The 24,062-nt window shown below is 47.6% G+C and overlaps 1 protein-coding gene across 10 annotated transcripts in view; it reads right to left on the reverse strand.

Moving 5' to 3' along the window:
* Positions 1 to 24,062, reverse strand: part of LOC133276330 (transportin-1-like) — a 92,424-nt gene that overhangs the window by 43,653 nt on the left and 24,709 nt on the right. For all 10 annotated transcript variants that reach the window (XR_009745825.1, XR_009745824.1, XR_009745826.1 and 7 more), the window contains exon 4: positions 12,186 to 12,335. Coding sequence is in view for 7 of the 10 variants with exons in the window: in XM_061467048.1 (XP_061323032.1) it covers positions 12,186 to 12,335 (150 nt within the window). In the remaining 3 variants the exon portion in view is untranslated. The remainder of the gene's footprint in view (positions 1 to 12,185; positions 12,336 to 24,062) is intronic.

Genomic DNA, 24,062 nt, shown 5'->3' on the forward strand with positions numbered 1-24,062 from the left:
TCATTATTATTATTAGTGGTAGCAGTAGTAGTTTTTTATTATGCCTTAGTTACTGGACTGTTCTTATCTCCACCCATGGGATTTACATTCTTTTGATTCTCCTCCCCATCCCTCCAGGAGCTGGGAGGGGGGAAGAAGGGGGGGAGTGAGCAAGTGGCTACGAAGTTCTGAGTTACTGGCTTGGCTTAAACCACTACAGGTGGGTGCAACAATAAATAAGTAAATACATAAATAAATAAAAGTCAGGCTATCAAGAACTTAAAGATGCAATAGGTATGGCATTTGAAGCTTTGCAACAGATTTTAAGAAAAATGAGGAAACAGATATATAAAATAAAAGTTTAGGCACTTATACTCATGTTAAAAGAAATCTACATGGGCTTCTAATGAGTTTCATTTCCTTTCAAATGTGAAATATTTCCCACCCGCCTGCTGCTTTAGTGCGCCAGGAGGGAACAGAAGACTCCAGACACAGATTTGCCTTTGTGGCTTTCTCTGCAACACAGACACAGAAACAAGGACATCAGAAGAATAATCAAAGAAATAATCAATTTAGTAGCTTGCAGCTTTTTGACAGGTTTGGGCTAGAGTTGACAGTTAAACAAGGCCTTTCCTTCCAACCAACATACTAAGCTGCAAGGTTAGAAACTGAAAGCTGCAAATCTTTATAAAGGGAGGCTTTGATTTGTAATGAACTTAACTGCAAATCAGTATTACAGAACCAGTTGGTATTTCACTTGAGAAATAGGAAATCTAAGAAGTACAGCAACTGAGCTCATTGACCTGTAAACACATAAGAGAACAGACTCCAGAGGAATGTCAGAAATTGTTAAAAACAGAACTGTAATTGGCATGACAGCATCTTTAATGTCACTATTCTAATTACATGCAACTCCAGTTTATAGCATCAATTCTACAATAAAAAAATTGAATGTAAGGAAAAAGCAACTATGCTTCAGTACTTTCATGCCAATAATGGGACAGGGGAAAGGTTGGGGGTTTTCCGGTGGTGGTTTGCCTGTTTAGCTCCTAAAGCTCATTTCTGAATTCAATTCTAAACAGCTGAACTTCATGACAAAATTCTCCCCTCATAGGGCAATCATTAACTTTCATTTTCCTTCTGCAATGAAGTTCTCTAGTCCTGCCATTACTCTTAAACACTCAAACTGTTTTCCCTGCTTGCTTTTAAGCAGAGAGCCATACTAAGGTCCTGCCTAGACTAGAATCCCAATAAAGTTTTAAGAACAGTCACAGACAGCTCCTAAATAGATGCATTTATTTCCTGGTAAGTTTGTGGGTCAACACATGCAGCCATCTTTTTTGAACTTTAATCCATATTTCAGTGTTGGCACAAGGGGTTTTAATAGCTGTACTACACAGCACAGAAAAGTTTCACACTGTTACTCATTTGGGGGTTAAAACAGGGAAAACCTTAGCAATGATACAACAACGCGTAGTTACCATTCAGTCTTGACCCACAGTTCTAAAATAGACTGTATTACCATCTTCATTGTCCTCAGTGAAGTGACTTCTGAGAATGGGATTAATCAGCTTGCTTCCATCTTGGTCAAAAGGTATCAGTGTTTGCTTAGCACCAAACGGCACAAAGGCTTTTTCCCTAATGCTGTTTTGATGTACTTGCTCATCTTTCTCTCAGAATTCCAGAGATCTTATTTGTGGTTGGCTCATTAAATTCATAGTGCTTCAACAGCAAAAACATGTATGCATCTCAAAGAGCAGCTATGACTAGCACATGCCAACTCATAATGCTAACAAGATAGCCTAGGCAAGTAGCAATATATTTACACCTAGCTAGTACCAAGAGACCAGTGAGTACTGGACCAACCTCACTATTAAGACAGAAGCCTACAAGGATACAAAATTTAATTACTTCACACAGAAGGGTGCAAAACACATGCTAAATAGAAATCAACTCTATGTGTTGATGGCATGATGTTCTGATTACCACACTTCATCTACTGTTTTCTGAGAAAAGGTATTTAAAAAACAACTAATCAGCGAGCAGCTGACTCACAGGGGGCAGAGCCAGGAGGCAGATTTAAACCGGGCATCACCAACTGTTGCTGGTCAATTGCTGAGGTGAGTAACTCAAGAGAGGACGCCCTCAACACCGGAGAGGGGGGGAGAGTTGAGGAGCCTCAACTCAGAACGACAAGAGCCACCAAGGGAGCATCAAGTCCTGACAGGACCTGCCCAGGAGCCGACAGCTCAGCTGACGTGAGCAGCTGACTCACATGGAGCGGAGTCTGATGCAGTGGCACCAGCCCTGACTGGTTAAAAACCTGCCCCAGGGATTGCGAGCAACCAGGAGCGCAGCAGTTCGAGCGGGCTGGTGAGCACTCGTCGTATGATCAGGGCCCGGTCTGGGAGCTCTGCTCTGGCTGCCCTGGCGGTGGCCAGTGTAGGCACCCAAACAGAGCCGATGACAGGGGAGGCTGCAGTGCAGAGCTCAGGGTGTAGAGACTGCCTGCACTGGTCTTGTGAGGGAATGGTGCACAATGGGCAGGGCTGCACTCAGTGCTCCCTGGTGGAGGTCCTCCTGCAGCAGGTGGCTGAGCTGAGGGATACTGTTAATAGACTGCAAGATGTCAGGGAAGCTGAGAGGAAGCACGAATGCTTCCTCCTGGCCAAAACTGTGCAGAGGCCTCGAGCTTCACCTCTACCTCATGAAGGAAAGAAGGAGGCCGTTAACCCAGGAAGCTGGGAAGTACTGACAAAACAAAACAACAAAAAAAAAAGGAAAAGGACAACCAAAAGCAAGGGGCTTCCCCCTAAATCCCCTGTCCCTATGCAGAACCGCTTTGCTGTCCTGCAGGGGGCTAATGAGGAAACCCACTCAAGCCAGAAACAGCCTGCTGATGCACTGGTAAAGAAGATCTCTACTGGTGCTGCCAGGAAAAAGCGGCGGGTCGTAGTAGTAGGGGACTCTACACTGAAAGGGACAGAAGCACTCATCTGTAGTCCTGACCTGGCCTCAAGGGAGGTGTGTTGCCTACCAGTGGCACGGATCAGGGATGTTGCAGAGAGACTGCCTGCTCTAGTAAGTCCCATGGACTATTACCCACTTCTAGTGATACATGGGGGTGCTAGTGATATAGATAGTAGTAGCCTGGGGAACATAAAGAAGGACTACAGAGCCCTGGGATAGGTGGTTAGGGGCTCTGGAGCTCAGATTGTCTTTTCATCAATTCTCCAGGATACAGGAGAGGACCTAAAAAAAACTAGGAGGATTAGCCAGGTTAATAAATGGCTAAAAGGGTGGTGTCATAGTCAGGGGTTTGGGTGTCTTGAACACAGGACCCAAGTTTGTAGGCCGGGTCTAGCGGGGGCTGGTGGAGATGGTCTGATGATAAAGAAGGGAAAGAGCAGTTTTGGTAGGAGGCTTGTAAGACTGGTCAAGGCAGCTTTAAACTAGATGTGTTGGGGGAGGGGAGCATCATTCCATCCCAACACACCCAGTCAGTTGCCAGCACGTATAATAAATGCTCGGAGCATTGTAGATATATTCCAGCTGCTCCAGGAAATGAGCTGGCTTCATTTGGAGCTCAGCTCAGATGCCTCTATACAAATGCCTATAGCATGGGGAACAAACAAGAGGAATTAGAGATGTGGGCACGTCTACGGGCGTATGATATAATAGGCATCACAGAAACATGGTGGGATGGCTCCTATGACTGGAGTGTTGCAATGGAAGGTTACAGGCTCTTTAGAAAAGACAGGCCTGGCAGGCGGGGAGGGGGAGTTGCCCTTTATGTTAGGGATAGGCTGGAGAGTATGGAACTCTGTCTGGGGACAGGTGAGCAGTCCACAGAGAGTTTGTGGGTCAGGGTTTGTCCTGGGTTCAGCAGTAGCAGTCATGTTTTTTCCTTTGTGTTAACTGGTGCAGTGCTGTGTTTTGACTTCTAGTTTGAGAACAGTGTTGGTGAAGCCGATGTTGTCGGTTGTTGCTAAGTGATGTTTACCCTGACCAAGGACTCTGAGGCTCATGCTCTGCCAGGGAGGAGGGGAAGCTGTGAGGAAGCAGAGACGGGGCGCCTGACCCGGGCTAGCCGGGGAGGTATTCCATACCACAGCACGTCATGCCCGGGCTGGGGGGTAACTGGGAGTTACCCGGAAGGACAGGAGCTTCCGGGTGGAACTCGTTTTTCTTGGCCGGTGGTATCGTATTCTCTTCCCTTGTTATTTTCCCTTATCATTGTTTTAGCTGATAGTAGCGGTGGTGATTTGTTGCTGGACTGTTCTTGTCTCAACCCGTAGGAGTTGCACTCTCTCGATCCTCCTCCCCGTTCCTTCAGGAGCGGGGAAGGGGAGAGCCCCGGTGAAGGGGGGGGGGAGACGGACACGGACCTTGATTGTTGTCAGCTCGGCACCACTCACTGGGAGTGAGTGAACAAGTTACCTGACTGGGTTTAAACCACGACAGTTCTTTTTGGCGCCCAACGTGGGGCACGAGGGGTTGAGATAAGAACAGATCTGACTGGATTGATAGTCACTCGTCACAATGCTGATTTATTGGCTCTCAAGGTTTTTCCTCTTGATCTCACAGTTTCAGTATACCATATCTTACGTCCATCCGGTATTGGCTGTATTAGTGTTTTTCAAGCGTGGGGCTTGGGCTAAGGTTTTTATCCCATTGTACTTTATGGTAATGACTTGTAATACAATAGAATCATTGATCATGAAACTGATCTGGTTTATGTTCCCAGTGTGGTCACCACCTTTATACTTTGGGAGGTATATGATGGAGGTGCTTAGCAATTACACATCTTTTTTCTCCTTCTCAGGTGCTCAACCTGTGAAGGAGACATCCTTTTACCCTCCTAGTCATCCCCCCAGACCATTTACATTTGAGAGTTTTGAATTTTTTGAATGGCCTTTTAATGCTGTTGAGACTTGTTTGCTGATGGTGATGGGAATCACCATGCTAACACACATACAGAGTGTGTTTTGCCCACTACTGATTTCAAGAGTTAAGCAGATTCAGGTTTGGGTCTTGTCTGGGGTCAAACGACGATGTAGGAGGACCGAGAGATTTTCCCTGAGGCTGGACAGCCATGAGTGGCAGGGTGTGTGGGATAATATGGGCAAGTATCTAGGTCAGTGGGCCCCTCCAGTATTTTGGAATTTCACTACCGAACAACTGCAAAATCCAGAAGAATTAGTAAAACACTTAAATGAGGTGTGTGGTCATTCTGGCCATACCAGAGATGGACAAATCACGGCAACGTGCTGGGGCTTGGCCTATGCTTACAGGGCCTTGTTCAACACTATCCAGCACCTTCAAAAGGAAAAGAATATCGGCGGATTTGAGGGCAAAGCGACAGTCGCTACTCAAACTTTGGCTGCAATGAACAGAGCAGCTACCCCAGTGGCAAGTACAGCAGCTGCTCAAACTTCAACTGCAACAGACAGCGCGGTTACCCCAGCTCCAAGCACAGTAGCTACACCACCCCCAGCAACAAGTACAGTCGCTACTCAAACCACAGTGATAATCACTGCAGCCAAACCAGAGGACCAATTCGTACCAATATCAGTTGCCCCTGTACGCAAGAGAACAAGCAAAAAGGAGGCAAAAAGGGTGAAGCGAGATGAAGAACCAATGAATTCACCACCCGGTCCAGAATCTGATCAGGAGTCATCATCACATGACGAAGAAGAAGAAGAAGAGGTAACTTCTCGACCTCGGACCTCAACCGAGCTGCGGAATATGCGAAAAGATTTTACCCTTCAACCAGTGGAGCACATCATCACCTGGTTACTCCGATGCTGGGACAATGGGGCCGATGGTCACGAACTAGAAGGTACAGAAGCCAAGCAGCTGGGATCACTTGCTAGAGAAGGGGGAATTGACAAAGCAATTGCAAGAGAGAAAAAGTCCCTCAGCCTTTGGAGGAGGCTCTTGGCAGCTGTGAAAGAAAGGTTTCCGTACAAGGACGATGTTACGAGTCGTTCGGCCAAGTGGACTACTATAGACAAAGGCATCCAGTCTCTGAGGGAATCGGCCATCGTAGAGATGATCTATCACATCAAGCCGAATAACGGGGATACACCTATAGATCCAGATGAAGTTGAATGTACACGACCCATGTGGCGAAAACTTACACGGAATGCACCGTCATCATATGCCCATTCATTGGCAACAGTGACCTGGAATGACATAGTACCACTAACAGTGGATGAAATGGTTCATAAACTCCGAGAGTTCGAAGACAATCTCACTCCTTCCATCATCTCAGCTGTGAAAAAACTGTCCCAGGACCTCGACAAATTGAGGGACGATGTATCTGATTTATCCAGCTCCTCACGTGTGCCAACACGCGTCTCAGCTATTAACAAAAGACGTCCTATTATTCAAGAGAGGAGATACAGAAGGTATACGCCACGGGGTACCCTATGGTTTTACCTGCTGGATCACGGAGAAGACATGACAAAGTGGGATGGAAAACCTACTTCAGCTTTGGAGGAACGGGTGAGTGAACTGAAGAGGGGAGCAAGGGCCAAGACTGATCGTCCCATGAGAGCTACGGCTTCAGTCTCTGGTGAGCAGTTTCCCAGATGGAGTGGAAGAGCTGATTTTACTCCAGCTCCTGTGATAACGAAGAATAATCCCTTTCAACACGACTTAAGTGTCCAATGCTGTGACGACCATTAGAGGGGCCCTGCCTCCAGCCAGGTGGAGGTAGGGGACAATTGGATTTACTGGACTGTGTGGATCAGATGGCCTGGCACATCAGTCCCACAGAAGTATAAGGCTCTAGTAGATACCGGTGCACAGTGTACCCTGATGCCATCAAGCTGTCAAGGGGTGGAACCCATCTATATTTCTGGAGTGACAGGAGGATCCCAAGAGTTGACTGTGCTGGAGGCTGAAATCAGCCTGACTGGGAGGGAGTGGCAAAAGCACCCTATTGTGACTGGTCCAGAGGCTCCATGCATCCTCGGCATAGACTACCTCAAGAGAGGGTACTTCAAAGACCCAAAAGGGTACCGGTCGGCTTTTGGTATTGCTGCTTTGGAGACTGAGGAAATTGAGCAGCTGTCCACCTTGCCTGGTCTCTCAGAAGATCCCTCTGCTGTGGGGTTGCTGAAAGTTGAAGAACAACAAGTGCCAATTGCGACCACAACAGTGCACCCACGGCAGTATCGCACCAACCGAGACTCCCTGATTCCCATCCATCAGCTGATCCGTAGACTGGAGAGTCAGGGGGTGATCAGCAGGACCCGCTCACCCTTCAATAGCCCCATATGGCCAGTGCGAAAGTCTAATGGAGAATGGAGACTAACAGTAGACTATCGTGGCCTGAATGAAGTCACACCACCATTGAGTGCTGCCGTACCGGACATGCTAGAACTTCAGTATGAACTAGAGTCAAAGGCAGCCAAGTGGTATGCCACGATTGATATTGCCAATGCATTTTTCTCCATTCCTTTGCCAGCAGAGTGCAGGCCACAGTTTGCTTTTACTTGGAGGGGTGTCCAGTTCACTTGGAACCGACTGCCCCAGGGGTGGAAACACAGCCCTACCATTTGCCATGGACTGATCCAGACTGCACTGGAACAGGGGCAAGCTCCAGAACACCTGCAATACATTGATGACATTATTGTGTGGGGCGATACAGCGGAAGAAGTCTTTGAGAAAGGGAGGAAAATAATCCAAATCCTGCTGAAAGCCGGTTTTGCCATAAAACGGAGTAAGGTCAAGGGACCTGCACAGGAGATTCAATTTTTGGGAATAAAATGGCAAGATGGACGTAGACAGATCCCCACAGATGTGATCAACAAGATAACAGCAATGTCTCCACCAACTAATAAGAAAGAAACGCAAGCTTTCTTGGGTGCAGTGGGGTTCTGGAGAATGCACATCCCAAATTACAGTTCGATTGTAAGCCCTCTCTATCATGTGACCCGGAAGAAGAATGATTTTAAATGGGGGCCTGAGCAGCAACAAGCCTTTGAGCAAATTAAACGTGAGATAGTTCATGCAGTAGCCCTTGGACCAGTCCGGACCGGGCCAGATGTAAAAAATGTGCTGTACACTGCAGCTGGGGAGAACGGTCCTACCTGGAGCCTCTGGCAGAAAGCTCCAGGGGAGACTCGAGGTCGACCCCTCGGCTTTTGGAGTCGGGGATACAAAGGATCTGAGGCCAGCTATACCCCAACTGAGAAAGAGATACTGGCAGCGTATGAAGGGGTTCGAGCTGCTTCGGAAGTGATTGGCACTGAAGCACAGCTCCTCCTGGCACCCCGGCTGCCCGTGCTGGGCTGGATGTTCAAAGGCAGGGTCTCCTCTACACATCATGCAACTGATGCTACATGGAGTAAATGGGCTGCACTAATTACACAACGAACTCGAATAGGAAATCCCAGTCGTCCAGGCATTCTAGAAGTCATCATGGACTGGCCAGAGGGCAAAGATTTCGGAATGTCACCAGAGGAGGAGGTGGTGCGTGCTGAAGAGGCCCCACCATTTAATAAACTGTCAGAAAGTGAAAAGCAGTATGCCTTGTTTACTGATGGCTCTTGCCGTATTGTGGGAAAGCATCGGAGATGGAAGGCAGCTGTATGGAGTCCTGGACGACAAGTTGCGGAAACTGCTGAAGGAGAGGGTGAATCGAGTCAATTTGCCGAGGTGAAAGCCATCCAGCTGGCCCTGGACATTGCTGAACGAGAAAAGTGGCCAGTACTTTATCTCTATACTGACTCATGGATGGTGGCAAATGCCCTGTGGGGGTGGTTGAAGCAATGGAAGCAGAGCGACTGGCAACGCAGAGGTAAACCCATCTGGGCTGCTGCACTGTGGAAAGATATTGCTGCCAGGGTGCAGAACCTGGTGGTGAAGGCACGTCATGTAGATGCCCATGTACCCAAGAGTCGGGCCACTGAGGAACACCAGAACAACCAACAAGTGGATAAAGCGGCTAAGATTGAAGTGGCTCAGATGGACTTAGATTGGCAACATAAAGGTGAATTATTTTTGGCCCGGTGGGCCCATGACACTTCAGGCCATCAGGGCAGAGATGCAACATATAGATGGGCCCGTGATCGAGGGGTGGACTTAACAATGGACACTATTGCCCAGGTTATTCATGAGTGTGAAACATGTGCTGCTATTAAACAAGCCAAGCGGTTAAAGCCTCTTTGGTATGGAGGACGATGGTTGAAATATAAATATGGGGAGGCCTGGCAGATTGACTAGATCACACTGCCACCAACCCGCCAAGGCAAGCGCCATGTGCTTACCATGGTGGAAGCAACCACCGGGTGGCTGGAAACATACGCTGTGCCCCATGCCACTGCCCGGAACACCATCCTGGGCCTTGAGAAACAGATTTTGTGGCGACACGGCACCCCAGAGAGAATTGAGTCAGACAATGGGACTCATTTCCGGAATAACCTTATAGATATTTGGGCCAAAGAGCATGGCATTGAGTGGGTATATCACATCCCCTACCATGCACCAGCCTCTGGGAAAATCGAACGGTACAATGGGCTGTTAAAAACTACACTGAGAGCGATGGGTGGGGGAACTTTCAAGCATTGGGATACACATTTACCAAAGGCCACCTGGTTGGTCAACACCAGAGGATCTGCCAACAGGGCTGGCCCAGCCCAGTCAGAACTTTTACATATTGTAGAGGGGGACAAAGTTCCCGTGGTGCATATGAAGAATTTGCTGGGGAAGACAGTCTGGGTTATTCCTGCTTCAGGTAAAGGCAAACCCACTCGTGGGATTGCTTTTGCTCAGGGACCTGGATATACTTGGTGGGTAATGCGGGAAGATGGGGAAGTCCGATGTATACCTCAAGGGGATTTGATTTTAGGGGAAAACAGCCAGTGAACTCAATTGTATGCCTCTTCAGGAACCTGCTTAGTAAGGTTCCATGGGATATAGCCCTAGAGGGCAGGGGGGCCCAAGACTGTTGGTTGATATTCAAGGATCACCTGCTACAAGCTCAGGAGTGTTGCATCCCAACCAGAAGGAAGTGCAGCAGGAGGGCCAGGAGACCTCCTTGGATGGATAAGGAGCTGCTGAGGAAAATTCAAAAGAAAAAAGAGGCTTATAAAAAGTGGAAGCAAGGACAGGTGGCCTGGGAAGAGTACAGGGATGTTGTCCTGGAAGCTAGGGACCAGGTTAGGAAAGCTAAGGCCCAGTTAGAATTAAACTTAGCTAGAGGTATTAAGGATAACAGGAAGGGATTCTACAAGTACATAGCAAATAAAAAACAGACTAGGGAGAATGTAGGCCCCCTCAGGAAGCTCTCGGGAGAACTGGCTACGCAGGATTTGGAGAAGGCTGAGGTTCTGAATGACTTCTTTGCCTCGGTCTTCACTGGCAAAGGCTCTGACCAAACCACCCAAGTCTTGGAAGGCAGATGCAGGGACTGTGAGAATGAAGACCTTGCGCCCACTGTAGGAGAGGAACTGGTTCGAGGCCATCTTAAAAATCTGAATGCGCACAAGTCTGCGGGTCCTAAAGGAGCTGGCAAATGAAGTTGCGAAGCCGCTGGCCATCATATTTGAGAAATCATGGCAGTCATGTGAAGTTCCCAACGACTAGAAAAAGGGAAATATAACCCCCATTTTCAAGAAGAGGAAAATGGATGACCTTGGGAATTACAGACCAGTCAGTCTCACCTCTGTGCCTGGCAAAATCTTGGAGCAGATTCTCCTGGATGGCATGCTAAGGCACATGAAAATCAACAAGGTGCTTGGTGACAGTCAGCATAGCTTCACTAAGGGGAAATCCTGCCTGACCAATTTGGTGGCCTTCTATGATGGGGCTACAGAACTGATGGACAGGGGTAGAGCAGTTGATGTCATCTACCTGGACTTGTGTAAAGCATTCAACACTGTCCCGCATGACATCCATGTCTCTAAGTTGAAGAGACATCAATTTGATGGATGGACCACTTGGTGGATAAAGAACTGGCTGGATGGCCCCACACAAAGAGTTGTGGTCAATGGCTCAATGTCCAGCTGGAGACCAGTAACGAGTGGCATCCCTCAGGGATCATTGTTGGGACCGGTCTTGTTTAACATCTTCGTTGCTGACACAGACAGTGGGATTGAGTGCACCCTCAGCAAGTTTGCCGATGACACCAAGCTGTGTGGTTCTCTTGATACCCTGGAGGGAAGGAATGCCATCCAGAGGGACCTCCTCATGCTTGTGAGGTGGGCTGATGCCAACCTCATGAAGTTTAACCATGGCAAGTGCAAGGTCCTACACCTGGGTCGGAGCAATCCCAGGCACAGCTACAGGATGGGCAGAGAAGAGATTCAGAGCAGCCCTGTGGAGAAGGACTGAGACAGGCTGAGGAAGTTGTGGCTGTTCAGCCTGGAGAAGAGAAGGCTGCATGGAGACCTCATAGCAGCCTTCCAGTATCTGAAGGGGGCCTACAAGGATGCTGGAGAGGGACTCTTCATTAGAGACTGTAGTGATAGGACAAGGGGTAATGGATTCAAACTTAAACAGGGGAAGTTTAGATTCGATATAAGAAGGAAATTCTTTCCTGTTAGGGTGGTGAGGCACTGGAATAGGTTGCCCAGGGAGGTTGTGAATGCTCCATCCCTGGCAGTGTTCAAGACCAGGCTGGACGAGGCCTTGGGTGATACGATTTAGCGTAAGGTGTCCCTGCCCACGGCAGGGGGGTTGGAACTAGATGATCTTCAGGTCCTTTCCAACCCTAATTATTCTATGATTCTATTATATGATTCTATAATTATGTTAATGTGCGTCACACATGGTATAATGATTCCCTGACGGGGTATTCATATGGGGAGGCAGGGAGGAAATCAGCTAACGGAAGTGCCTAATTGATGCAAGTGCAGTGCTGAAACAGTTCTGAAGTCAGGCCTTTACCCTGTTCCTGTTTTTAGGTATAAAAATTGGCATCAAGCTGAATTTCAGTAGATTCAAGTAAACTTATGTTATGTCACATTTCAAGAGATATGAACTGAATTGCTAAATCAGTTTTAAGAGAACAAGAAGCAAAAATAAGTGACTTTCATATATGCACACTGAAGAGTAATATCAGTATCAAAACATGGTGCATTTGTGACATTTATGAGAAGGAAAGTTTTAGGAGTTTAATAATTCTCACTAGCGCAGCTCACATATCTGTAACATCTTTAGCATGCAGAAGACAGTAATGAGAGTAAACTTACCTACAGTAGCTCTAATTAAGGGGGAGGAATCGCCAATGTTGTTCAGACATTCACTTTTAATGAAGTCAGTTACCCCATTTGGAAAGTTGTGAAAATGTGCTTTTACATTATTCTTCAAGATGAGACCACTCAAGGAACGTGTCGGTTCATCTGCAACAGAAAATAATTACACTAAAACTTTGATCAGCTCATAGGACAAAGCAGCTTCCCAGAACAATACAAGATCAAAGCTTATAGGGATAAATATTAGTCTTTATATCCTTATGTCTACTTCCAAATACAACCACCAATTCATATAGCAAAGTTTTTTAGTTTCAGAGTTCACAATTTCTATTCATTCAAAATTAGAATATCAGTACTTCAAATTCCACATTTTAAGAAAGATTCATATAGATATAAGCAAGGAATAGATCTGAACTCATGGGATATAGGAGACTCATGACAGAGATTAGTGAACCAAAGACATTCAGACCTTCTAATTATACTGACAGGCTCACTGTAGCACTATTAATGTATGAAATAGATGATAACTGTCCTGGGTTAAGCAGTAGCAGTCATGTTTTTTCCTTTGTGGTAGCTGGTGCAGTGCTGTGTTTTGACTTCCAGCCTGAGAACAGTGTTGGTGAAGCCGATGTTTTCAGTTGTTGCTAAGTGATGTTTACCCTGACCAAGGACTTTGTGAGGCTCATGCTCTGCCAGGGAGGAGGGGAAGCTGTGAGGAAGCAGGGACGGGGCGCCTGACCCGGGCTAGCTGGGGAGGTATTCCATACCACAGCACGTCATGCCTGAGGTGAGGGGTAACTGGGAGTTACCCGGAAGGACAGGGGCTTCCGGGTGGAACTCGTTTTCTTGGCCGGTGGTATCGTATTCTCTTCCCTTGTTATTTTCCCTTATCATTGTTGTAGTTGATAGTAGTGGTGGTGATTTGTTGCTGGACTGTTCTTGTCTCAACCTGTAGGAGTTGCACTCTCTCGATCCTCCTCCCCGTTCCTCTGGGAGCGGGAAAGGGGAGAGCCCCGGTGCAAGGGGGGGGGGGGTGACACGGACCTCGATTGTTGTCAGCTCGGCACCATTCACTGGGAGTGAGTGAACAAGTTACCTGACTGGGTTTAAACCACGACAGTTCTTTTTGGCGCCCAACGTGGGGCACGAGGGGTTGAGATAAGAACAGATCTGACTGGATTAATAGTCACTCGTCACAATGCTGACTTATTGGCTCTCAAGGTTGTTCCTCTTGATCTCACAGTTTCAGTATATCGTATCTTATTTCCATCCGGTATTTGCTGTATTAGTGTTTTTCAAGTGTGGGGCTTGGGCTAAGGTTTTTGTCCCATTGTACTTTATGGTAATGACTTGTAATACAATAGAATCATTGATCATGAAACTGATCTGGCTTATGTTCCCAGTGTGGTCACCACCTTTATACTTTGGGAGGTATATGATGGAGGTGCTTAGCAATTACACATCTTTTTTCTCCTTCTCAGGTGCTCAACCTGTGAAGGAGACATCCTTTTACCCTCCCAGTCATCCCCCCAGACCATTTACATTTGAGAGTTTTGAATTTTTTGAATGGCCGTTTAATGCTGTTGAGACTTCTTTGCTGATGGTGATGGGAATCACCATGCTAACACGCATACAAAGTGTGTTTTGCCCACTACTGATTTCAAGAGTTAAGCAGAGTCAGGTTTGGGTCTTGTCTGGGGTCAAACGACGATGTAGGAGGACCAAGAGATTTTCCCTGAGGCTGGACAGCCATGAGTGGCAGGGTGTGTGGGATAGTATGGGCAAGTATCTAGGTCAGTGGGCCCCTCCAGTATTTTGGAATTTCACTACTGAACAACTGCAAAATCCAGAAGAATTAGTAAAACACTTAAATGAGGTGTGTGGTCATTCTGGCCATACCAGAGATGGACAAATCATGGCAACGTGCTGGGGCTTGGCCTATGCTTACAGGGCCTTGTTCAACACTATCCAGCACCTTCAAAAGGAAAAGAATGTCGGCGGATCTGAGGGCAAAGCAACAGTCGCTACTCAAACTTTGGCCTCAATGAACAGAGCAGCTACCCCAGTGGCAAGTACAGCAGCTGCTCAAACTTCAACTGCAACAGACAGCGAGGTTACCCCAGCTCCAAGCACAGTAGCTATACCACCCCCAGCAACAAGTACAGTTGCTACTCAAACCACAGTGATAATCACTGCAGCCAAATCAGAGGACCACTTTGCACCAATATCGGTTGCCCCTGTATGCAAGAGAACAAGCAAAAAGGAGGCAAAAAGGGTGAAGCGAGATGAAGAACCAATGAATTCACCACCTGGTACAGAATCTGATCAGGAGTCATCATCACATGACAAAGATGAAGAAGAAGAGGTAACTTCTCGACCTCGGACCTCAACCGAGCTGCGGAATATGCGAAAAGATTTTACCCTTCAACCAGTGGAGCACATCATCACCTGGTTACTCCGATGCTGGGACAATGGGGCCGATGGTCACGAACTAGAAGGTACAGAAGCCAAGCAGCTGGGATCACTTGCTAGAGAAGGGGGAATTGACAAAGCAATTGCAAGAGAGAAAAAGTCCCTCAGCCTTTGGAGGAGGCTCTTGGCAGCTGTGAAAGAAAGGTTTCCATACAAGGACGATGTTACGAGTCGTTCTTCCAAGTGGACTACTATAGACAAAGGCATCCAGTCTCTGAGGGAATCGGCCATCATAGAGATGCTCTATCACATCAAGCCGAATAACGGGGATACACCTATAGATCCAGATGAAGTTGAATGTACACGACCCATGTGGCGAAAACTTACACGGAATGCACCGTCATCATATGCCCATTCATTGGCAACAGTAACCTGGAATGACATAGTACCACTAACAGTGGATGAAATGGTTCATAAACTCCGAGAGTTCGAAGACAATCTCACCCCTTCCATCATCTCAGCTGTGAAAAAACTGTCCCAGGACCTCGAACAATTGAGGGACGATCTATCTGATTTATCCAGCTCCTCACGTGTACCAACACACGTCTCAGCTATTAACAAAAGGCGTCCTATTGTTCAAGAGAGGAGATACAGGAGGTATACGCCACGGGGTACCCTATGGCCTGGCACATCAGTCCCACAGAAGTATAAGGCTCTAGTAGATACCGGTGCACAGTGTACCCTGATGCCATCAAGCTGTCAAGGGGTGGAATCCATCTATATTTCTGGAGTAACAGGAGGATCCCAAGAGTTGACTGTGCTGGAGGCTGAAATCAGCCTGACTGGGAGGGAATGGCAAAAGCACCCCATTGTGACTGGTCCAGAGGATCCATGCATCCTCGGCATAGACTACCTCAAGAGAGGGTACTTCAAAGACCCAAAAGGCTACCGGTCGGCTTTTGGTATTGCTGCTTTGGAGACTGAGGAAATTGAGCAGCTGTCTACCTTGCCTGGTCTCTCAGAAGATCCCTCTGCTGTGGGGTTGCTGAAAGTTGAAGAACAACAAGTGCCAATTGCGACCACAACAGTGCACCCACGGCAGTATCCCACCAACCGAGACTCCCTGATTCCCATCCATCAGCTGATCCGTAGACTGGAGAGTCAGGGGGTGATCAGCAGGACCCGCTCACCCTTTAATAGCCCCATATGGCCAGTGCGAAAGTCTAATGGAGAATGGAGACTAACAGTAGACTATCGTGGCCTGAATGAAGTCACACCACCATTGAGTGCTGCCGTACCGGACATGCTAGAACTTCAGTATGAACTAGAGTCAAAGGCAGCCAAGTGGTATGCCACGATTGATATTGCCAATGCATTTTTCTCCATTCCTTTGCCAGCAGAGTGCAGGCCACAGTTTGCTTTTACTTGGAGGGGTGTCCAGTTCACTAGGAATCGACTGCCCCAGGGGTGGAAACACAGCCCTACCATTTGCCATGGACTGATCCAGACTGCACTGGAACAGGGGCAAGCTCCAGAACACCTGTAATACATTGATGACATTATTGTGTGGGGCGATACAGCGGAAGAAGTCTTTGAGAAAGGGAGGAAAATAATCCAAATCCTGCTGAAAGCTGGTTTTGCCATAAAACGGAGTAAGGTCAAGGGACCTGCATAGGAGATTCAATTTTTGGGAATAAAATGGCAAGATGGACGTAGACAGAACCCCACAGATGAGATCAACAAGATAACAGCAATGTCTCCACCAACTAATAAGAAAGAAACGCAAGCTTTCTTGGGTGCAGTGGGGTTCTGGAGAATGCACATCCCAAATTACAGTTCGATTGTAAGCTCTCTCTATCATGTGACCAGGAAGAAGAATGATTTTAAATGGGGCCCTGAGCAGCAACAAGCCTTTGAGCAAATTAAATGCGAGATAGTCCATGCAGTAGCCCTTGGACCTGTCTGGACCGGGCCAGATGTAAAAAATGTACTGTACACTGCAGCTGGGGTGAACGGTCCTACCTGGAGCCTCTGGCAGAAAGCTCCAGGGGAGACTCGAGGTCGACCCCTCGGCTTTTGGAGTAGGGGATACAAAGGATCTGAGGCTAGCTATACCCCAACTGAGAAAGAGATACTGGCAGCCTATGAAGGGGTTCGAGCTGCTTCGGAAGTGATTGGCACTGAAGCACAGCTCCTCCTGGCACACCGGTTGTCCGTGCTGGGCTGGATGTTCAAAGGCAGGGTCTCCTCTACACATCATGCAACTGATGCTACATGGAGTAAATGGGCTGCACTAATTACACAACGAACTCGAATAGGAAATCTCAGTCATCCAGGCATTCTAGAAGTCATCATGGACTGGCCAGAGGGCAAAGATTTTCGAATGTCACCAAAGGAGGAGGTGGTGCGCGCTGAAGAGGCCCCACCATATAATAAACTGTCAGAAAGTGAAAAGCAGTATGCCTTGTTTACTGATGGCTCTTGCCGTATTGTGGGAAAGCATCGGAGATGGAAGGCAGCTGTATGGAGTCCTGGACGACAAGTTGCAGAAACTGCTGACGGAGAGGGTGAATCGAGTCAATTTGCCAAGGTGAAAGCCATCCAGCTGGCCCTGGACATTGCTGAACGAGAAAAGTGGCCAGTACTTTATCTCTATACTGACTCATGGATGGTGGCAAATGCCCTGTGGGGGTGGTTGAAGCAATGGAAGCAGAGCGACTGGCAACGCAGAGGTAAACCCATCTGGGCTGCTGCACTGTGGAAAGATATTGCTGCCAGGGTGCAGAACCTGGTGGTGAAGGTACGCCATGTAGATGCCCATGTACTCAAGAGTCAGGCCACTGAGGAACATCAGAACAACCAACAAGTGGATAAAGCGGCTAAGATTGAAGTGGCTCAGATGGACTTAGATTGGCAACATAAAGGTGAATTATTTTTGGCCCGGTGGGCCCATGACACTTCAGGCCATCAGGGCAGAGATGCAACATATAGATGGGCCCGTGATCGAGGGGTGGACTTAACAATGGACACTATTGCCCAGGTTATTCATGAGTGTGAAACATGTGCTGCAATTAAACAAGCCAAGCGGTTAAAGCCTCTTTGGTATGGAGGACGATGGTTGAAATATAAATATGGGGAGGCCTGGCAGATTGACTAGATCACACTGCCACCAACCCGCCAAGGCAAGCGCCATGTGCTTACCATGGTGGAAGCAACCACCGGGTGGCTGGAAACATACGCTGTGACCCATGCCACTGCCCGGAACACTATCCTGGGCCTTGAGAAACAGATTTTGTGGCGACACGGCACCCCAGAGAGAATTGAGTCAGACAATGGGACTCATTTCCGGAATAACCTTATAGATATTTGGGCCAAAGAGCATGGCATTGAGTGGGTATATCACATCCCCTACCATGCACCAGCCTCTGGGAAAATCGAACGGTACAATGGGCTGTTAAAAACTACACTGAGAGCAATGGGTGGGGGAACTTTCAAGCATTGGGATACACACTTACCAAAGGCCACCTGGTTGGTCAACACCAGAGGATCTGCCAACAGGGCTGGCCCAGCCCAGTCAGAACTTTTACATATTGTAGAGGGGGACAAAGTTCCCGTGGTGCATATGAAGAATTTGCTGGGGAAGACAGTCTGGGTTATTCCTGCTTCAGGTAAAGGCAAACCCACTCGTGGGATTGCTTTTGCTCAGGGACCTGGATATACTTGGTGGGTAATGCGGGAAGATGGGGAAGTCCGATGTATACCTCAAGGGGATTTGATTTTAGGGGAAAACAGCCAGTGAACTCAATTGTATGCTGTTGCCTGCTGTGTAATGCTTTTATAGCCCATCAACTAGATGTCTCCAGGTCACCAGCGACTGGCCCTGACTTCCCTCCAGCCATCATCCCAACAGAGAATGAACTTTGAACATCATGGACCGAATGGACTCGGCAGCATTATAGGGATTGGTCCATGCACTGAGAAAATGATCTTTTCCTCTTGGTCTGTATGTATATGGATGTATATATGTGGGAGAGCGATGGTGTATTGAAAATGTGGGATCTGAGCACGACGTGAATGGTATGGAATAAGGGGTGGATAATGTCCTGGGTTCAGCAGTAGCAGTCATGTTTTTTCCTTTGTGGTAGCTGGTGCAGTGCTGTGTTTTGACTTCCAGCTTGAGAACAGTGTTGGTGAAGCCGATGTTTTCAGTTGTTGCTAAGTGATGTTTACCCTGACCAAGGACTTTGTGAGGCTCATGCTCTGCCAGGGAGGAGGGGAAGCTGTGAGGAAGCAGGGACTGGGCGCCTGACCCGGGCTAGCTGGGGAGGTATTCCATACCACAGCACGTCATGCCCGGGGTGAGGGGTAACTGGGAGTTACCCGGAAGGACACGGGCTTCTGGGTGGAACTCTTTTTCTTGGCCGGTGGTATCGTATTCTCTTCCCTTGTTATTTTCCCTTATCATTGTTGTAGTTGATAGTAGCGGTGGTGATTTGTTGCTGGACTGTTCTTGTCTCAACCCGTAGGAGTTGCACTCTCTCGATCCTCCTCCCCGTTCCTCCGGGAGCGGGGAAGGGGAGAGCCCCGGTGCGGGGGGGGGGGGGGGGACACGGACCTCGATTGTTGTCAGCTCGGCACCACTCACTGGGAGTGAGTGAACAAGTTACCTGACTGGGTTTAAACCGCGACAATAACACAGCTTTCACCATAGTAAGACGTAAAAATGAGGTAGAGAGTATTCAGCAAGTCTGCCACCCCGTACTCACAGAAAAATAGTGTTTAATTTTTCTACAAAATATTGTACTTTCTTCAGATACCATCTATTCTAATAATCTATTAAATTAATAATTAGAGAAAGAAAAAAGGCTTACGATGTTAACATGTAAATGTTATATAGTATGAATCCTAAGAAAAAAGCCACCAGAATTGACCTAAACAGACTAATAATTTTAGTCAAAAGTTTCAGTTCTCTTCACTGAGCTCTTTTTGCCTGCAAATTTCTCTACATTATTGCGACAAGAGGAGAGGAAAAAGAACAGCCTAGATATTTCAGTTATACTGGAGCTGAGCCATGTTTACTTCAACCAAGGGCATGAGTAACTTGGTATTACTTCTGAAAACTGCTGAAAGTAAGATATATTCTCACTTTATATATATATAAAGGATTCTACATATAAAGGATTAGTTTATAGTATAAGAAAAAAATAATTTACAGTTTACAGCAATCTGAGTCAGCACATGAAGCTATTTTTAATTACATTTAATTAATTAAATTATATTTAATTATTTCAGCTACTTCTTGGATTTTTTTTCTTGTATGAAGCTGATGTGTTTTAACCTCCGTTGGCAGCTGAGCCCCATGCAGCCGTTCACCTCACTCCCCCTGTGGCAGGATGGCAGGGAGAATCGGAACGGCAAAAGTGAGAAAACTTGTGGATTAATATAAAGACAGTATCATAGGGAAAGCAAAAGCCACACATGGAAGCAAAGCAAAACAAGGAATTCATTCACCACTTCCCATCACAGGCAGATGTTCAGGTATTCAGGACAAGAGGGCTCCATCACACACAAGGGTTACTTGGGAAGACAAATTCTGTCACTCCAAACGTCCCCTATTCCTTCTTCTTCCCCTAGTTCTATATGCTGAACATGACACCATGTGGTCTGGAATATCCCTTTGGTCAGCTGGGGTCAGCTGTCCCAGCTGTGTCCCCTCCCAACTCCTTGTGCACCCCCAGACTACAAGCTGGTAGGTGTGTGTGCGAGGAGCAGAAATAGCCTTGACTCTGTGTAAGCACTGCTCAGCGATAGATAAAACATCCCTGGTATTATCAACACTGTTTCAAGAACAAATCCAAAACACGGCCCCATACCAGCTACTGTGAAAAAAATTAACTCTATCCCAGCCCAAACCAGAACAGAAGCCCTGATTTTGGCAAGAAGTAAGGATGCACAAAGTTCCTTTGCACCAAGAATTACAGTTAACACACAGATCTATTCTAGGCCTTCAAAACTAATAACATCCCAACAGAAATATAAACAAATTAAAGAAATATATCTTCACAGTATAGCACAATGGTTGAAGTTGGAAGTGACCACCAGGGGTTACCTAGTCCAACCTCCCTGCTCAAGAAGGGCCACCAAGAGCACATTGACCAGGATTTTGTCCAGATGGCTCTTGACTATCTCTAGGGAAGGAGACTCCACAACCTCTCTGGGCAACCTATTCCAGTGTTCAGTCACCATCACAGTAAGGAAGCTCTTCATATCCAGTTGGAATTTCCTGTGTTATAGTGTATGCCCATTGCCTCTTGTCCTGTTGCCTGACACCACCAAGAAGAGTCTGGCTCCATCCTCCTGACACCCTCCCTTCAGATACTTATACTCACTGATCAGATCCCCCCCGAGCCTTTTCTTCCCTAGGCTGAACAGGCCCAGTTCCCTCAGCCTTTCCTCATAGGAGAGGTGCTCCAGACCCTTAATCATTCTTGTAGCTCTTTGCTGGACTTGGTCCAAGAGCTCCATTTCTCCCGCATTTTCCACAAGGACATCAAAGTCCCTCTCTGCAGAGCTACTTTCCAGCAGGTTAGCCCCCAACCTGTACTGGTGCGTGGGATTCCTTCCCAGGTTCAGGACCCTGCACTTGACTTTGTTGAAATTCAAAAGATTCTTCTATGCCCATCTCTCCAGCCTGTCTAGATCCTTCTGAAGCAACCCGGGGCAGTAAGCCACTCCTTCCAGTTTTGTATCATCAGTAAACTTGCTGAGGAGACACTCTACTCTTTTTGCCGAGATGAGTAGCTCCAGAAAGGATGGCTTCAGCCACGAAGGGAGCCTCAAGTCCTTGTCAGGACTTGCCCAGGAGCCAGCAGCTCTGCTGACACAGCAGCTGACTCACAGGGGGTGGGCACCAGGAGGGACAGCAGCACCCCTAAATCAATACAACACTCTCCCTGGGAGCAGGAGCAAGGCAAGGCAGTTTGCACAGGCAGTGAGAGCAGGAAAGGTGCTGAAGCCTGGCAAGCTTAAGATATAAGCTCAGCCAGTGGCCATACAGAAGGTGCCCAAGTATGTCATCCTCTCAACAGGAAAAAAAAATAAAACAAAGCCCCTCGGCTGGCTAGGAAGGACAAGGTGACCCAGACAAAAATGTCCCTCAAAAACAGGTACCCATCTGTAACCCAAAAACAGGCGTCTGGCTGTAGTGAGCGCCAGTGCCTGTCAGTGATCATAGAATCATAGAATACTTAGGGTTGGAAAGAACGTTAAGATCATCTAGTTCCAACCCCTCTGCCATGGGCAGGGACACCACACAATAAACCATGCCACCCAAGGCTTTGTCCAACCTGGTCTTGAACACCACCACGGATGGAGCATTCACAACTTTCCTGGGCAATCCATTCCAGTGCCTCACCACCCTAACAGGAAAGAATTTCTTCCTTATATCCAATCTAAACTTCCACTATTAAAGTTTGAACCCATTACCCCTTGTCCCACCACTACAGTCCCTAATTAAGAGTCCATCCCCAGTATATACAGCTCCCCTTCAGACACTGGAAGGCTGATATGAGGTCTCCATGCAGCCTTCTCTTCTCCAGGCTCAACAGCCCCAACTTCCTCAGCCTGTCTTCATATGGGAGGTGCTCCATTCCCCTGATCATCCTCATGGCCCTTCTCTGGACTTGTTCCAACAGTTCCATGTCCTTTTTCTGTTGAGGACACCAGAACTGCACACGATACTCCAGGTGAGGTCTCACAAGAGCAAAAGGGAAGGATCACCTCCTTTGACCTGCTGGTCACGCTCCTTTTGATGCAGCCCAGGATACAGTTGGCTTTCTGGGCTGCGAGCGCACACTGCCTGCCCATGTTCATTTTCTCATCGACCAACACCCCCGAGTCCTTCTCCACAGGGCTGCTCTGAATCTCTTCTCTGCCCATCCTGTAGCTGTGCCTGGGATTGCTCCGACCCAGGTGTAGGACCTTGCACTGGCCATGGTTAAACTTCATGAGGTTGGCATCAGCCCACCTCACAAGCATGAGGAGGTCCCTCTGGATGGCATTCCTTCCCTCCAGGGTATCAAGAGAACCACACAGCTTGGTGTCATCGGCAAACTTGCTGAGGGTGCACTCAATCCCACTGTCTGTGTCAGCAACGAAGATGTTAAACAAGACCGGTCCCAACAATGATCCCTGAGGGATGCCACTCGTTACTGGTCTCCAGCTGGACATTGAGCCATTGACCACAACTTTTTGCGTACGGCCATCCAACCAATTCTTTACCCACCGAGTGGTCCACCTATCAAATTGATGTCTCTCCAATTTAGAGACAAGGATGTCGTGTGGGACAGTGTCGAACGCTTTGCACAAGTCCAGGTAGATGACATCAACTCCTCTACCCCGTCTATCCGTTCTGTAGCCCCATCCTAGAAGGCCACCAAATTGGTCAGGCAGGATTTCCCCTTAGTGAAGCTATGCTGACTGTCACCAAGCACCTTGTTGTTCTTCATGTGCCTTCGCATGCCTTCCAGGAGAATCTGCTCCAAGATTTTGCCAGGCACAGAGGTGAGACTGACTGGTCTGTGATGTTGGATGGTAGCTGTGCAAGATGTAACCAGGTTGATGATTTGCTCTGCATGGTGGGCAGGGCTATGGGAAGAGGTGGAATGGCTAAGAAGCATAAGGGAATCTGAAGAGGAGATTGAATGGTGGAGCCATACTCTACCATCCCTGACAGAAGCAAACCAGCAACCCAAACCAAAATGAATTAAGGATCCACTACCCTCTTGCCACCAGGCAGATGAAGGGGACATAGGAAACAAGGAAGATCGGAAACAGGTTACTCCTCAGAAGATGGTGTACTACCCCCCCAGCTCACGTCACCTTCCCAAGTACCCCTCTACAACAGACACCAGGCCCTGGTACTTGAGGAACAGGAAGATGAGGAAGATAATGAAGTAGATAAGGGATCTTCCAGGTTAGAAGAGTTGCCACAGGTAAGTCAGACAATGCCTCGTATCATGATCAACTCTACTAAGAAAAGAGTAATTGTGATTGGTGACTCCACCCTTACAGGAACAGTGTTTCCTCACAGGGAAGTCTGTTACCTCCCTGGGGCCACGGTAAGGGACATCACCAGAAAACTCTCTGGTACAACTTAATGCTTCCTGTCCTTTACTAGTCTTTCAGGTGGACAATGAGAAAGTTTCATCAATAAGAAGCCTGAGAAGACTCAAGAAGGACTTCAGGGCCTTGGGGTGACTGGTTCAGGATTTGGGAGCCCAAGTAGTTTTCTCCTCCCTCCTGCCAGTCACAAGCAATGACAATGGAAGCATCACAAAAATCTCACAAATCAGTTCCTTACTCTGGGGCTGGTGTCAGTGTCAGAATTCTCTGGTTTTTGAACACAGGCTGGCTTACATGGCACTAGGCCTGCTGGCAGCAGACAGGGTATGCCTGTCCCAA

The sequence above is a fragment of the Pezoporus flaviventris genome, unplaced genomic scaffold (assembly GCF_033815535.1).
Source record: "Pezoporus flaviventris isolate CSIRO_AGI_PZ_B2104156 unplaced genomic scaffold, CSIRO_AGI_Pfla_v1 ptg000044l, whole genome shotgun sequence".
NCBI classification, from domain to species: Eukaryota; Metazoa; Chordata; class Aves; order Psittaciformes; family Psittacidae; genus Pezoporus; species Pezoporus flaviventris.